Source organism: Silurus aristotelis, assembly GCF_946808225.1.
Source record: "Silurus aristotelis genome assembly, chromosome: 25".
NCBI lineage: Eukaryota > Metazoa > Chordata > Actinopteri > Siluriformes > Siluridae > Silurus > Silurus aristotelis.
In genome coordinates this window covers 299,350-314,349 of record NC_139598.1, presented here as the reverse complement: position 1 = coordinate 314,349, position 15,000 = coordinate 299,350, and the positions used below count along the sequence as shown (strand labels likewise).

The window sequence follows — 15,000 nt, the reverse complement described above, 5'->3', positions numbered from 1 at the left end:
TGTATTGGTGTGTGTTAGGTGTGTATTAGGTGTGTACATGTGTATTAGTGTGTATTTGTGTGTGTTGGTGTGTATTAGATGTGTAACTGTGTATTGGTGTGTGTTGGTGTGTATTGGTGTGTGTTGGTGTGTAAATGTGTATTGGTGTGTATTAGGTGTGTATTGGTGTGTGTTGGTGTGTGTTGGTGTGTAAATGTGTATTGGTGTGTATTGGTGTGTGTTGGTGTGTATTAGTGTGTATTGGTGTGTGTTAGGTGTGTATTAGGTGTGTACATGTGTATTAGTGTGTATTGGTGTGTATTGGTGTGTGTTGGTGTGTGTTGGTGTGTAAATGTGTATTGGTGTGTATTGGTGTGTGTTGGTGTGTATTAGTTTGTATTGGTGTGTGTTAGGTGTGTATTAGGTGTGTACATGTGTATTAGTGTGTATTGGTGTGTGTTGGTGTGTATAGGTGTGAAAATGTGTATTGGTGTGTGTTGGTGTGTATTAGGTGTGAAAATGTGTATTGGTGTGTATTGGTGTGTGTTGGTGTGTATTAGGTGTGAAAATGTGTATTGGTGTGTGTTGGTGTGTATTAGGTGTGAAAATGTGTATTGGTGTGTATTGGTGTGTATTAGGTGTGAAAATGTATATTAGTGTGTTGGTGTGTATTAGGTGTCTAAATGTGTATTGGTGTGTATTGGTGTGTATTGGTGTGTGTTGGTGTGTGTTGGTGTGTAAATGTGTATTGGTGTGTATTGGTGTGTGTTGGTGTGTATTAGTGTGTATTGGTGTGTGTTAGGTGTGTATTAGGTGTGTACATGTGTATTAGTGTGTATTGGTGTGTATTGGTGTGTGTTGGTGTGTGTTGGTGTGTAAATGTGTATTGGTGTGTATTGGTGTGTGTTGGTGTGTATTAGTTTGTATTGGTGTGTGTTAGGTGTGTATTAGGTGTGTACATGTGTATTAGTGTGTATTGGTGTGTGTTGGTGTGTATAGGTGTGAAAATGTGTATTGGTGTGTGTTGGTGTGTATTAGGTGTGAAAATGTGTATTGGTGTGTATTGGTGTGTGTTGGTGTGTATTAGGTGTGAAAATGTGTATTGGTGTGTGTTGGTGTGTATTAGGTGTGAAAATGTGTATTGGTGTGTATTGGTGTGTATTAGGTGTGAAAATGTATATTAGTGTGTTGGTGTGTATTAGGTGTCTAAATGTTTATTGGTGTGTGTTGGTGTGTATTAGGTGTGTAAATGTGTATTGGTGTGTGTTGGTGTGTATTAGGTGTGTAAATGTGTATTAGTGTGTATTGGTGTGTGTTAGGTGTGTATTAGGTGTGTACATGTGTATTAGTGTGTATTGGTGTGTGTTGGTGTGTATTAGGGGTGTAAATGTGTATTAGCGTGTATTGGTGTGTGTTGGTGTGTATTGGTGTGTGTTGGTGTGTATTAGGTGTGTAAATGTGTATTGGTGTGTGTTAGGTGTGTATTAGGTGTGTAAATGTGTATTAGTGTGTATTGGTGTGTGTTGGTGTGTATTGGTGTGTGTTGGTGTGTATTAGGTGTCTAAATGTTTATTGGTGTGTGTTGGTGTGTATTAGGTGTGTAAATGTGTATTAGTGTGTATTGGTGTGTGTTAGGTGTGTATTAGGTGTGTACATGTGTATTAGTGTGTATTTGTGTGTGTTGGTGTGTATTAGATGTGTAACTGTGTATTGGTGTGTGTTGGTGTGTATTGGTGTGTGTTGGTGTGTATTGGTGTGTGTTGGTGTGTATTGGTGTGTGTTGGTGTGTAAATGTGTATTGGTGTGTATTGGTGTGTGTTGGTGTGTATTGGTGTGTGTTGGTGTGTAAATGTGTATTGGTGTGTATTGGTGTGTGTTGGTGTGTATTAGTGTGTATTGGTGTGTGTTAGGTGTGTATTAGGTGTGTACATGTGTATTAGTGTGTATTGGTGTGTGTTGGTGTGTATTAGGTGTGAAAATGTGTATTGGTGTGTATTGGTGTGTATTAGGTGTGAAAATGTATATTAGTGTGTTGGTGTGTAATAGGTGTCTAAATGTTTATTGGTGTGTGTTGGTGTGTATTAGGTGTGTAAATGTGTATTAGTGTGTATTGGTGTGTGTTGGTGTGTATTAGGTGTGAAAATGTGTATTGGTGTGTATTGGTGTGTGTTGGTGTGTATTAGGTGTGAAAATGTATATTAGTGTGTTGGTGTGTAATAGGTGTCTAAATGTTTATTGGTGTGTGTTGGTGTGTATTAGGTGTGTAAATGTGTATTAGTGTGTATTGGTGTGTGTTAGGTGTGTATTAGGTGTGTACATGTGTATTAGTGTGTATTTGTGTGTGTTGGTGTGTATTAGATGTGTAACTGTGTATTGGTGTGTGTTGGTGTGTATTGGTGTGTGTTGGTGTGTAAATGTGTATTGGTGTGTATTGGTGTGTATTGGTGTGTGTTGGTGTGTGTTGGTGTGTAAATGTGTATTGGTGTGTATTGGTGTGTGTTGGTGTGTATTAGTGTGTATTGGTGTGTGTTAGGTGTGTATTAGGTGTGTACATGTGTATTAGTGTGTATTGGTGTGTATTGGTGTGTGTTGGTGTGTGTTGGTGTGTAAATGTGTATTGGTGTGTATTGGTGTGTGTTGGTGTGTATTAGTGTGTATTGGTGTGTGTTAGGTGTGTATTAGGTGTGTACATGTGTATTAGTGTGTATTGGTGTGTGTTGGTGTGTATTAGGTGTGAAAATGTGTATTGGTGTGTGTTGGTGTGTATTAGGTGTGAAAATGTGTATTGGTGTGTATTGGTGTGTGTTGGTGTGTATTAGGTGTGAAAATGTGTATTGGTGTGTGTTGGTGTGTATTAGGTGTGAAAATGTGTATTGGTGTGTATTGGTGTGTGTTGGTGTGTATTAGGTGTGAAAATGTATATTAGTGTGTTGGTGTGTATTAGGTGTCTAAATGTTTATTGGTGTGTGTTGGTGTGTATTAGGTGTGTAAATGTGTATTGGTGTGTGTTGGTGTGTATTAGGTGTGTAAATGTGTATTAGTGTGTATTGGTGTGTATTAGGTGTGTATTAGGTGTGTACATGTGTATTAGTGTGTATTGGTGTGTGTTGGTGTGTATTAGGGGTGTAAATGTGTATTAGCGTGTATTTAGGTGTGTAAATGTGTATTAGTGTGTATTGGTGTGTATTAGGTGTGTATTAGGTGTGTACATGTGTATTAGTGTGTATTGGTGTGTGTTGGTGTGTATTAGGGGTGTAAATGTGTATTAGCGTGTATTGGTGTGTGTTGGTGTGTATTGGTGTGTGTTGGTGTGTATTAGGTGTGTAAATGTGTATTGGTGTGTGTTAGGTGTGTATTAGGTGTGTAAATGTGTATTAGTGTGTATTGGTGTGTGTTGGTGTGTATTGGTGTGTGTTGGTGTGTATTAGGTGTCTAAATGTTTATTGGTGTGTGTTGGTGTGTATTAGGTGTGTAAATGTGTATTAGTGTGTATTGGTGTGTGTTAGGTGTGTATTAGGTGTGTACATGTGTATTAGTGTGTATTTGTGTGTGTTGGTGTGTATTAGATGTGTAACTGTGTATTGGTGTGTGTTGGTGTGTAAATGTGTATTGGTGTGTATTGGTGTGTGTTGGTGTGTGTTGGTGTGTAAATGTGTATTGGTGTGTATTGGTGTGTGTTGGTGTGTATTAGTGTGTATTGGTGTGTGTTGGTGTGTATTAGGTGTGTAAATGTGTATTAGTGTGTATTGGTGTGTATTAGGTGTGTATTAGGTGTGTACATGTGTATTAGTGTGTATTGGTGTGTGTTGGTGTGTATTAGGGGTGTAAATGTGTATTAGCGTGTATTGGTGTGTGTTATTTTTATGGACAGAATTTCTAGGCGCAGCCAGGGGTCGGAGGGTGTCCGGTTTGGTGACGACACGATTTCGTCTTTGCTCTTTGCAGATGATGTTGTCGTGTTGGCTTCATCAGACCAGGACCTTCAGCATGCACTGGGACGGTTTGCAGCCGAGTGTGAAGCGGCTGGGATGAGAATCAGCACCTCCAAATCCGAGGCCATGGTCCTCAGTCGGAAAAGGGTGGCTTGCCCACTTCAGGTTGGTGGGGAGTTCCTGCCGCAAGTGGAGGAGTTTAAGTATCTTGGGGTTTTGTTCACGAGTGAGGGAAGGGTGGAACGGGAGATTGACAGACGGATCGGTGCAGCTTCTGCAGTAATGCGGTCGATGTACCGGTCTGTCGTGGTGAAGAAGGAGCTGAGCCGCAAGGCGAAACTTTCGATTTACCGGTCAATCTACGTTCCTACTCTCACCTATGGTCATGAGCTCTGGGTCATGACCGAAAGGACAAGATCCCGGATACAGGCGGCCGAAATGTGCTTCCTCCGCAGGGTGGCTGGGCGATCCCTTAGAGATAGGGTGAGAAGCTTAGTCACTCGGGAGGAGCTCGGAGTAGATCCGCTGCTCCTCCACATCGAGAGGGGTCAGTTGAGGTGGCTCGGGCATCTGTTCCGGATGCCTCCTGGACGCCTTCCTGGGAAGGTGTTCCGGGCGCGTCCCACTGGGAGGAGACCCCGGGGAAGACCTAGGACACGCTGGAGAGACTATGTCTCCCGGCTGGCCTGGGAACGCCTTGGTGTCCCCCCGGAAGAGCTGGAAGAAGTTTCTAGGGAGAGGGAAGTCTGGGCATCTTTGCTTAGACTGCTGCCCCCGCGACCCGGCATCGGATAAGCGGGAGAAGATGGATGGATGGATGGATGGATGGTGTGTGTTGGTGTGTATTGGTGTGTGTTGGTGTGTATTAGGTGTGTAAATGTGTATTGGTGTGTGTTAGGTGTGTATTAGGTGTGTAAATGTGTATTAGTGTGTATTGGTGTGTGTTGGTGTGTATTGGTGTGTGTTGGTGTGTATTAGGTGTCTAAATGTTTATTGGTGTGTGTTGGTGTGTATTAGGTGTGTAAATGTGTATTAGTGTGTATTGGTGTGTGTTAGGTGTGTATTAGGTGTGTACATGTGTATTAGTGTGTATTTGTGTGTGTTGGTGTGTATTAGATGTGTAACTGTGTATTGGTGTGTGTTGGTGTGTAAATGTGTATTGGTGTGTATTGGTGTGTGTTGGTGTGTGTTGGTGTGTAAATGTGTATTGGTGTGTATTGGTGTGTGTTGGTGTGTATTAGTGTGTATTGGTGTGTGTTGGTGTGTATTAGGTGTGAAAATGTGTATTGGTGTGTGTTGGTGTGTATTAGGTGTGAAAATGTGTATTGGTGTGTGTTGGTGTGTATTAGGTGTGAAAATGTGTATTGGTGTGTGTTGGTGTGTATTAGGTGTGAAAATGTGTATTGGTGTGTATTGGTGTGTGTTGGTGTGTATTAGGTGTGAAAATGTGTATTGGTGTGTATTGGTGTGTGTTGGTGTGTATTAGGTGTGAAAATGTGTATTGGTGTGTGTTGGTGTGTATTAGGTGTGAAAATGTGTATTGGTGTGTATTGGTGTGTGTTGGTGTATATTAGGTGTGAAAATGTGTATTGGTGTGTGTTTGTGTGTATTAGGTGTGAAAATGTATATTAGTGTGTTGGTGTGTATTAGGTGTCTAAATGTTTATTGGTGTGTGTTGGTGTGTATTAGGTGTGTAAATGTGTATTGGTGTGTGTTGGTGTGTATTAGGTGTGTAAATGTGTATTAGTGTGTATTGGTGTGTATTAGGTGTGTATTAGGTGTGTACATGTGTATTAGTGTGTATTGGTGTGTGTTGGTGTGTATTAGGGGTGTAAATGTGTATTAGCGTGTATTGGTGTGTGTTGGTGTGTATTGGTGTGTGTTGGTGTGTATTAGGTGTGTAAATGTGTATTGGTGTGTGTTAGGTGTGTATTAGGTGTGTAAATGTGTATTAGTGTGTATTGGTGTGTGTTGGTGTGTATTGGTGTGTGTTGGTGTGTATTAGGTGTCTAAATGTTTATTGGTGTGTGTTGGTGTGTATTAGGTGTGTAAATGTGTATTAGTGTGTATTGGTGTGTGTTAGGTGTGTATTAGGTGTGTACATGTGTATTAGTGTGTATTTGTGTGTGTTGGTGTGTATTAGATGTGTAACTGTGTATTGGTGTGTGTTGGTGTGTAAATGTGTATTGGTGTGTATTGGTGTGTGTTGGTGTGTGTTGGTGTGTAAATGTGTATTGGTGTGTATTGGTGTGTATTAGGTGTGAAAATGTGTATTGGTGTGTGTTGGTGTGTATTAGGTGTGAAAATGTGTATTGGTGTGTGTTGGTGTGTATTAGGTGTGAAAATGTGTATTGGTGTGTGTTGGTGTGTATTAGGTGTGTAAATGTGTATTAGTGTGTATTGGTGTGTGTTGGTGTGTATTGGTGTGTGTTGGTGTGTATTAGGTGTCTAAATGTTTATTTGTGTGTTAGGTGTGTATTAGGTGTCTAAATGTTTATTGGTGTGTGTTGGTGTGTATTAGGTGTGTAAATGTGTATTAGTGTGTATTGGTGTGTGTTGGTGTGTAAATGTGTATTGGTGTGTGTTAGGTGTGTATTAGGTGTGTAAATGTGTATTAGTGTGTATTGGTGTGTGTTGGTGTGTATTGGTGTGTGTTGGTGTGTATTAGGTGTCTAAATGTTTATTGGTGTGTGTTGGTGTGTATTAGGTGTGTAAATGTGTATTAGTGTGTATTGGTGTGTGTTAGGTGTGTATTAGGTGTGTACATGTGTATTAGTGTGTATTTGTGTGTGTTGGTGTGTATTAGATGTGTAACTGTGTATTGGTGTGTGTTGGTGTGTAAATGTGTATTGGTGTGTATTGGTGTGTGTTGGTGTGTGTTGGTGTGTAAATGTGTATTGGTGTGTATTGGTGTGTGTTGGTGTGTATTAGTGTGTATTGGTGTGTGTTGGTGTGTATTAGGTGTGAAAATGTGTATTGGTGTGTGTTGGTGTGTATTAGGTGTGAAAATGTGTATTGGTGTGTGTTGGTGTGTATTAGGTGTGAAAATGTGTATTGGTGTGTGTTGGTGTGTATTAGGTGTGAAAATGTGTATTGGTGTGTATTGGTGTGTGTTGGTGTGTATTAGGTGTGAAAATGTGTATTGGTGTGTGTTGGTGTGTATTAGGTGTGAAAATGTGTATTGGTGTGTGTTGGTGTGTATTAGGTGTGAAAATGTGTATTGGTGTGTATTGGTGTGTGTTGGTGTGTATTAGGTGTGAAAATGTGTATTGGTGTGTATTGGTGTGTATTAGGTGTGAAAATGTGTATTGGTGTGTATTGGTGTGTGTTGGTGTGTATTAGGTGTGAAAATGTGTATTGGTGTGTGTTGGTGTGTATTAGGTGTTTAAATGTGTATTGGTGTGTGTTGGTGTGTATTAGGTGTGTAAATGTGTATTAGTGTGTATTGGTGTGTGTAAATGTGTATTGGTGTGTGTTGGTGTGTATTAGGTGTGTAAATGTGTATTAGTGTGTATTGGTGTGTGTTGGTGTGTATTAGGGGTGTAAATGTGTATTGGTGTGTATTGGTGTGTGTTGGTGTGTATTAGATGTGTAACTGTGTATTGGTGTGTGTTGGTGTGTATTGGTGTGTAAATGTGTATTGGTGTGTATTGGTGTGTGTTGGTGTGTATTGGTGTGTGTTGGTGTGTAAATGTGTATTGGTGTGTATTGGTGTGTATTGGTGTGTGTTGGTGTGTATTGGTGTGTGTTAGGTGTGTATTAGGTGTGTACATGTGTATTAGTGTGTATTGGTGTGTGTTGGTGTGTATTGGTGTGTGTTGGTGTGTAAATGTGTATTGGTGTGTATTGGTGTGTGTTGGTGTGTATTAGTGTGTATTGGTGTGTGTTAGGTGTGTATTAGGTGTGTATTAGGTGTGTACATGTGTATTAGTGTGTATTGGTGTGTGTTGGTGTGTATTAGGTGTGAAAATGTGTATTGGTGTGTATTGGTGTGTGTTGGTGTGTATTAGGTGTGAAAATGTATATTAGTGTGTTGGTGTGTATTAGGTGTCTAAATGTTTATTGGTGTGTGTTGGTGTGTATTAGGTGTGTAAATGTGTATTGGTGTGTGTTGGTGTGTATTAGGTGTGTAAATGTGTATTAGTGTGTATTGGTGTGTGTTAGGTGTGTATTAGGTGTGTACATGTGTATTAGTGTGTATTGGTGTGTGTTGGTGTGTATTAGGTGTGTACATGTGTATTAGTGTGTATTGGTGTGTGTTGGTGTGTATTAGGGGTGTAAATGTGTATTAGTGTGTATTAGTGTGTGTTAGTGTGTATTAGGTGTGTAAATGTGTATTGGTGTGTGTTGGTGTGTATTAAGTGTGTAAATGTGTATTGGTGTGTGTTGGTGTGTATTAAGTGTGTAAATGTGTATTGGTGTGTGTTGATGTGTGTTGGTGTGTATTAGCTGTGTAAATGTGTATTAGTGTGTATTGGTGTGTGTTGGTGTGTATTAAGTGTGTAAATGTGTATTGGTGTGTGTTGGTGTGTACTAGTGTGTATTGGTGTGTGTTGGTGTGTATTAGCTGTGTAAATGTGTATTAGTGTGTATTGGTGTGTGTTGGTGTGTATTAAGTGTGTAAATGTGTATTGGTGTGTGTTGATGTGTGTTGGTGTGTATTAGCTGTGTAAATGTGTATTAGTGTGTATTGGTGTGTGTTGGTGTGTATTAAGTGTGTAAATGTGTATTGGTGTGTGTTGGTGTGTATTAAGTGTGTAAATGTGTATTGGTGTGTGTTGGTGTGTACTAGTGTGTATTGGTGTGTGTTGGTGTGTATTAGCTGTGTAAATGTGTATTAGTGTGTATTGGTGTGTGTTAGTGTGTATTAGGTGTGTAAATGTGTATTGGTGTGTGTTGGTGTGTATTAGCTGTGTAAATGTGTATTAGTGTGTATTGGTGTGTGTTAGGTGTGTATTAGGTGTGTAAATGTGTATTGGTGTGTGTTGGTGTGTATTAGCTGTGTAAATGTGTATTAGTGTGTATTGGTGTGTGTTAGGTGTGTATTAGGTGTGTAAATGTGTATTGGTGTGTGTTGGTGTGTATTAGGTGTGTAAATGTGTATTGGTGTGTGTTGGTGTGTATTAGCTGTGTAAATGTGTATTAGTGTGTATTGGTGTGTGTTAGGTGTGTATTAGGTGTGTAAATGTGTATTGGTGTGTGTTGGTGTGTATTAGCTGTGTAAATGTGTATTAGTGTGTATTGGTGTGTGTTAGGTGTGTATTAGGTGTGTAAATGTGTATTGGTGTGTGTTAGTGTGTATTAGGTGTGTAAATGTGTATTGGTGTGTGTTGGTGTGTATTAGCTGTGTAAATGTGTATTAGTGTGTATTGGTGTGTGTTAGGTGTGTATTAGGTGTGTAAATGTGTATTGGTGTGTGTTGGTGTGTATTAGCTGTGTAAATGTGTATTAGTGTGTATTGGTGTGTGTTAGGTGTGTATTAGGTGTGTAAATGTGTATTGGTGTGTGTTGGTGTGTATTAGCTGTGTAAATGTGTATTAGTGTGTATTGGTGTGTGTTAGGTGTGTATTAGGTGTGTAAATGTGTATTGGTGTGTGTTGGTGTGTATTAGCTGTGTAAATGTGTATTAGTGTGTATTGGTGTGTGTTAGGTGTGTAAATGTGAGGATGGGGTGTGAGATCATGGAACCATTACAGTGATGAAGCTCAGTATAATCTTCTTCGTACCTTTCAGTGTAGGAGGCACAGACTTGGTTGTGGTGAAGGTGTAGATCTCAGAGAAAGGACCTTCTCCTGCTCTGCTCACGGCCTGGATCCTGAAACTGTAGCGGCTCAGTTCACTTAGACGCTGAACCTTAAACGTGTGACTTGGCCCTCGATAGATCACCACGAACCTGCTACACAACAACCTGGGATTACTAACAACATTAATCACTCTCTCTCTCTCTTACACACACACACACACACACACACACACACACACACACAGTTGTCACAGTAATGGTTCAGGAGGTGAAATCTCGTATGTATTATCTCTGTTTTGGGTTTTATTCTGCAGACGTCTGCACCAGATCGTTCACATTTAACCACATGAGGAAGAAATGTTCATAATGAGCAGCTCAGAACATCCTCAGAACAAATTCTACTTTAAGTTAAGTTTATAAATCAGCAAGTAAACAGGACACTTGATCAGAACATCAGCGAGACGTCACCAGACGTTACCGAGCCACAGCCAGAAATTGAGACGACCAAAATAACATCACACAAACAAGCTCTTTATTAATCACAACAACATAGCCACTTCTAACTATATGCTAGTGTTTGTGTGTGTGTGTGTGTGTGTGTGTGTACCTCTGGTTCCTGTCCTCCATCTGCAGAATGTAGGTGGTGTCTGTGTCGGGGTTTGGACTCTTGCTGCTGTCTCCCCAGCGCAGTTTCAGACTCTGAGGTCCGGCGCTGCCACACTCCAGTCTCGGAGGGTTCGGGGGCAATGGCCGGGTTCTGACCAGGAGACTTGGTCCAAATGGGCCTGCGCCGACCGCATTCTCAGCCCTTAACTGTACACTACACACACACAAACATACACACCTTCACCAAAGTGCAGATGTCTGCCATACACGTCCCTGTGAATGAGCGTTACTATAGAAACTCCATCCTGCTCCTCTGATCCACATTTAACAGAAAAAAACCAGAGCAGAAGTCAGTTCCTGCATTTTTTTTTACAGCTCTCAGCTTAGAAAAATTTAAGTACTTCATCCAATACAGTATTTCTCTGGAAATAAAGGTCTGTGTATGAGCTCCAGCATGGCTACGGCTGGGATTTCATGTGTAATAAACATGTACCTATAACAGGTTGCATGGATTTTTTTCACAGCTCTGTTTATTCCTACATTATTATTAAATTCTTTTTCTGTAACTCTTCAAAACCACACACTATTTCTAATAAAACACTATCAACACAAATTTGTGATTCTGAAAAGGTCAATATACACTGATCAGGCATAACATTATAACATTACAACATTATAACACTATAACATTCTAACATTGAGCAGTGAAGTGAAGAACACTGATGATCTTCATCATGGCTCCTGTTAGTGGGTGGATTTATTTATTAGGCAGCAGGTGAACATTTTGTCCTCAAAGTTGATGTTAGAAGCAGGAAAAATGGACGAGGGTAAGGATTTGAGCGAGTTTGATAAATTGTGACGTCTAGACGTCTGGGTCAGAGCATCTCCAAAACTGATAGAGTGGTGTATAGAGCGGTGTATAGAGCGGTTTATAAAGTGGTGTATAAAACGGTGTATAAAGCGGTGTATCGAACGGTGTATAAAGTGGTGTATCGAACGGTGTATCGAGCGGTGTATAGAACGGTGTATAGAACGGTGTATAGAGCGCTGTATAGAGCGGTGTATAGAGTGGTGTATAGAACGGTGTATAGAGCGGTGTATAGAGCGATGTATAGAGCGATGTATAAAGTGGTGTATCGAACGGTGTATAGAGCGGTGTATAAAGTGGTGTATTGAACGGTGTATCGAGCGGTGTATAGAGTGGTGTATAGAGCGGTTTATAAAGTGGTGTATAGAGCGGTGTATAAAGTGGTGTATCGAACGGTGTATAGAGCGGTGTATAAAGTGGTGTATCGAACGGTGTATAGAGCGGTGTATAAAGTGGTGTATCGAACAGTGTATTGAGCGGTGTATAGAACGGTGTATAGAACGGTGTATAGAGCGCTGTATAGAGCGGTGTATAGAGTGGTGTATAGAGCGGTGTATAAAGTGGTGTATAGAGCGGTGTATAAAGTGGTGTATCGAACGGTGTATAGAGTGGTGTATAAAGTGGTGTATCGAACGGTGTATAGAGCGGTGTATAAAGTGGTGTATCGAACGGTGTATAGAGCGGTGTATAAAGTGGTGTATTGAACGGTGTATCGAGCGGTGTATAGAGTGGTGTATAGAGCGGTGTATAGAACGGTGTATAGAGCGATGTATAGAACGGTGTATAGAGCGGTGTATAGAACGGTGTATAGAGCGGTGTATAGAACGGTGTATAGAGCGGTGTATAGAACGGTGTATAGAGCGGTGTATAGAGCGGTGTATAGAACGGTGTATAGAGCGGTGTATAAAGTGGTGTATTGAACGGTGTATAGAGCGGTGTATAGAACGGTGTATAGAGCGGTGTATAGAACGGTGTATAGAGCGGTGTATAGAGCGGTGTATAGAGCGGTGTATAAAGTGGTGTATTGAACGGTGTATAGAGCGGTGTATAGAACGGTGTATAGAGCGGTGTATAAAGTGGTGTATAGAGCGGTGTATAAAGTGGTGTATAGAGCGGTGTATAAAGTGGTGTATAGAACGGTGTATAGAGCGGTGTATAAAGTGGTGTATAGAGCGGTGTATAAAGTGGTGTATAGAGCGGTGTATAAAGTGGTGTATAGAACGGTGTATAGAGCGGTGTATAAAGTGGTGTATAGAGCGGTGTATAAAGTGGTGTATAGAGCGGTGTATAAAGTGGTGTATAGAACGGTGTATAGAGCGGTGTATAAAGTGGTGTATAGAGCGGTGTATAAAGTGGTGTATAGAGCGGTGTATAGAACGGTGTACAGAGCGGTGTATAAAGTGGTGTATAGAGCGGTGTATAGAACGGTGTATAGAGCGGTGTATAGAACGGTGTATAGAGTGGTGTATAAAGTGGTGTATAGAGCGGTGTATAAAGTGGTGTATAGAACGGTGTATAGAGCGGTGTATAAAGTGGTGTATAGGGCGGTGTATAAAGTGGTGTATAGAGCGGTGTATAAAGTGGTGTATAGAACGGTGTATAGAGCGGTGTATAAAGTGGTGTATAGAGCGGTGTATAAAGTGGTGTATAGAACGGTGTATAGAGCGGTGTAAAGAGCGGTGTATAAAGTGGTGTATAGAGCGGTGTATAAAGTGGTGTATAGAACGGTGTATAGAGCGGTGTATAAAGTGGTGTATAGAGCGGTGTAAAGAGCGGTGTATAAAGTGGTGTATAGAGCGGTGTATAAAGTGGTGTATAGAGCGGTGTATAAAGTGGTGTATAGAACGGCGTATAGAGCGGTGTATAAAGTGGTGTATAGAGCGGTGTATAAAGTGGTGTATAGAGCGGTGTATAAAGTGGTGTATAGAACGGTGTATAGAGCGGTGTATAAAGTGGTGTATAGAGCGGTGTATAAAGTGGTGTATAGAACGGTGTATAGAGCGGTGTAAAGAGCGGTGTATAAAGTGGTGTATAGAGCGGTGTATAAAGTGGTGTATAGAACGGTGTATAGAGCGGTGTATAGAGCACTTTAACTATGATTTCATTCAAAGCTACAAGAGCTCTTTTTATTTGATGGAAATCTGCGCATGTCAGATCACATGATGCCACCACAGTCTCCACAGCAACGTAAGGATCTGAATATTTTCGGGTGAAAACGTTACAAGACAGATTAAATATAGTATATCATAAATAAATAATATTATTATATAACAACAAAAAGTGCTTTGTTATTCATTTTATTAATATTTAATATTGTTTGATTAAAATCCTCTCCACACTGAAAATCACCCGCTCACCTGTACTCTGTATCAGGTTGGAGATTCCTGACAACAGTGCAGGTAGCCACGCCCACCGTGATAAGCTCCTCCCCCAGCATGAGGGTGTAGCCGGTGATCTCCTGGCCGTTGCAGTTTGGCTCGTCCCACACCAAGGCTAGGCAGGTGGAGGGGCAGAACGGCTCCATTTCCGGGGAGGAAATAAAGCCGTCCTGTACGTACAGACTGCTGACTGCACTGGGGGTGACGGCTGGAGTACGACACCACGCCAGCTCGCTATAAGGCCCCGCCCCCACCTGGTTAATCGCCTGAAACACAAAAATAAATGACAATAATTTGATTAGCAGTTTGATCACACACACATACCATCACACACACATACACACATACACACATACCCTCACACACACATACACACACATACCCTCACACACACACACACACACACACACACACACACACACACACACACACACACCCTTACACACGCACAAATACCATCACACACACATACACACACACCCTCACACACATACACACACACACACACACCCTTACACACATACCATCACACACACATACACACACACCCTCAGACACATACCATCACACACACATACATACACACATACCCTCACACACACATACACACACACACACACACACACACACACACACACCCTTACACACGCACAAATACCATCACACACACATACACACACACCCTCACACACATACACACACACACACACACCCTTACACACATACCATCACACACACATACACACACACCCTCAGACACATACCATCACACACACATACATACACACACACACACACACACACACACACACACACACACACACACACACACACACATACCCTCACACACACACACACACACACACACACACACACACACACACACACACACACACACACACATACCCTCTCACACACACACACACACACACACACACATAGCCTCACACACACATACACACCCTTACACACATACAAACACCCTCAAACATACATACACACACACACCCTTACAAACACACCCCCTCACACACATACCCAAACCCTCACACATACCCTCACACACACACACACACACACACACACATACCCTCACACACACACACACACACACACACACACACACACACACACATACCCTCTCACACACACACACACACACACACACACACGCACACACACACACACACACACACACACACACACACTCAGATACCCATACCCTCACGCATACCCTCACACACACACACCCTTACACACACACATACAAACACCCTCAAACATACGTACACACACCCTTACAAACACACACCCTCACACACATACCCATACCCTCACGCATACCCTCACACACACACACACACACACTCAGATACCCTCACACACACACACACACACACACACACACACACACACACACATACCCTCACAAACACACACACCCTCACAAACACCCTCTCACACACACACACACACACACACACACACACACAC

At 41.5% G+C, this 15,000-nt stretch overlaps 1 protein-coding gene across 3 annotated transcripts in view; it reads right to left on the bottom strand.

Annotated features, from left to right (window-relative positions):
• fndc3bb (fibronectin type III domain containing 3Bb) overlaps nucleotides 1-15,000 on the bottom strand; it is a 73,655-nt gene that overhangs the window by 4,969 nt on the left and 53,686 nt on the right. For 2 of the 3 annotated variants that reach the window (XM_083529168.1, XM_083529169.1), the window contains 3 exons: nucleotides 13,486-13,772; nucleotides 10,262-10,474; nucleotides 9,638-9,807 (listed from right to left, as the gene is read on the bottom strand). In XM_083529168.1, coding sequence (XP_083385294.1) covers nucleotides 9,638-9,807; nucleotides 10,262-10,474; nucleotides 13,486-13,772 — 670 coding nt within the window. The remainder of the gene's footprint in view (nucleotides 1-9,637; nucleotides 9,808-10,261; nucleotides 10,475-13,485; nucleotides 13,773-15,000) is intronic. The other variant, XM_083529167.1, reaches the window with a different exon arrangement.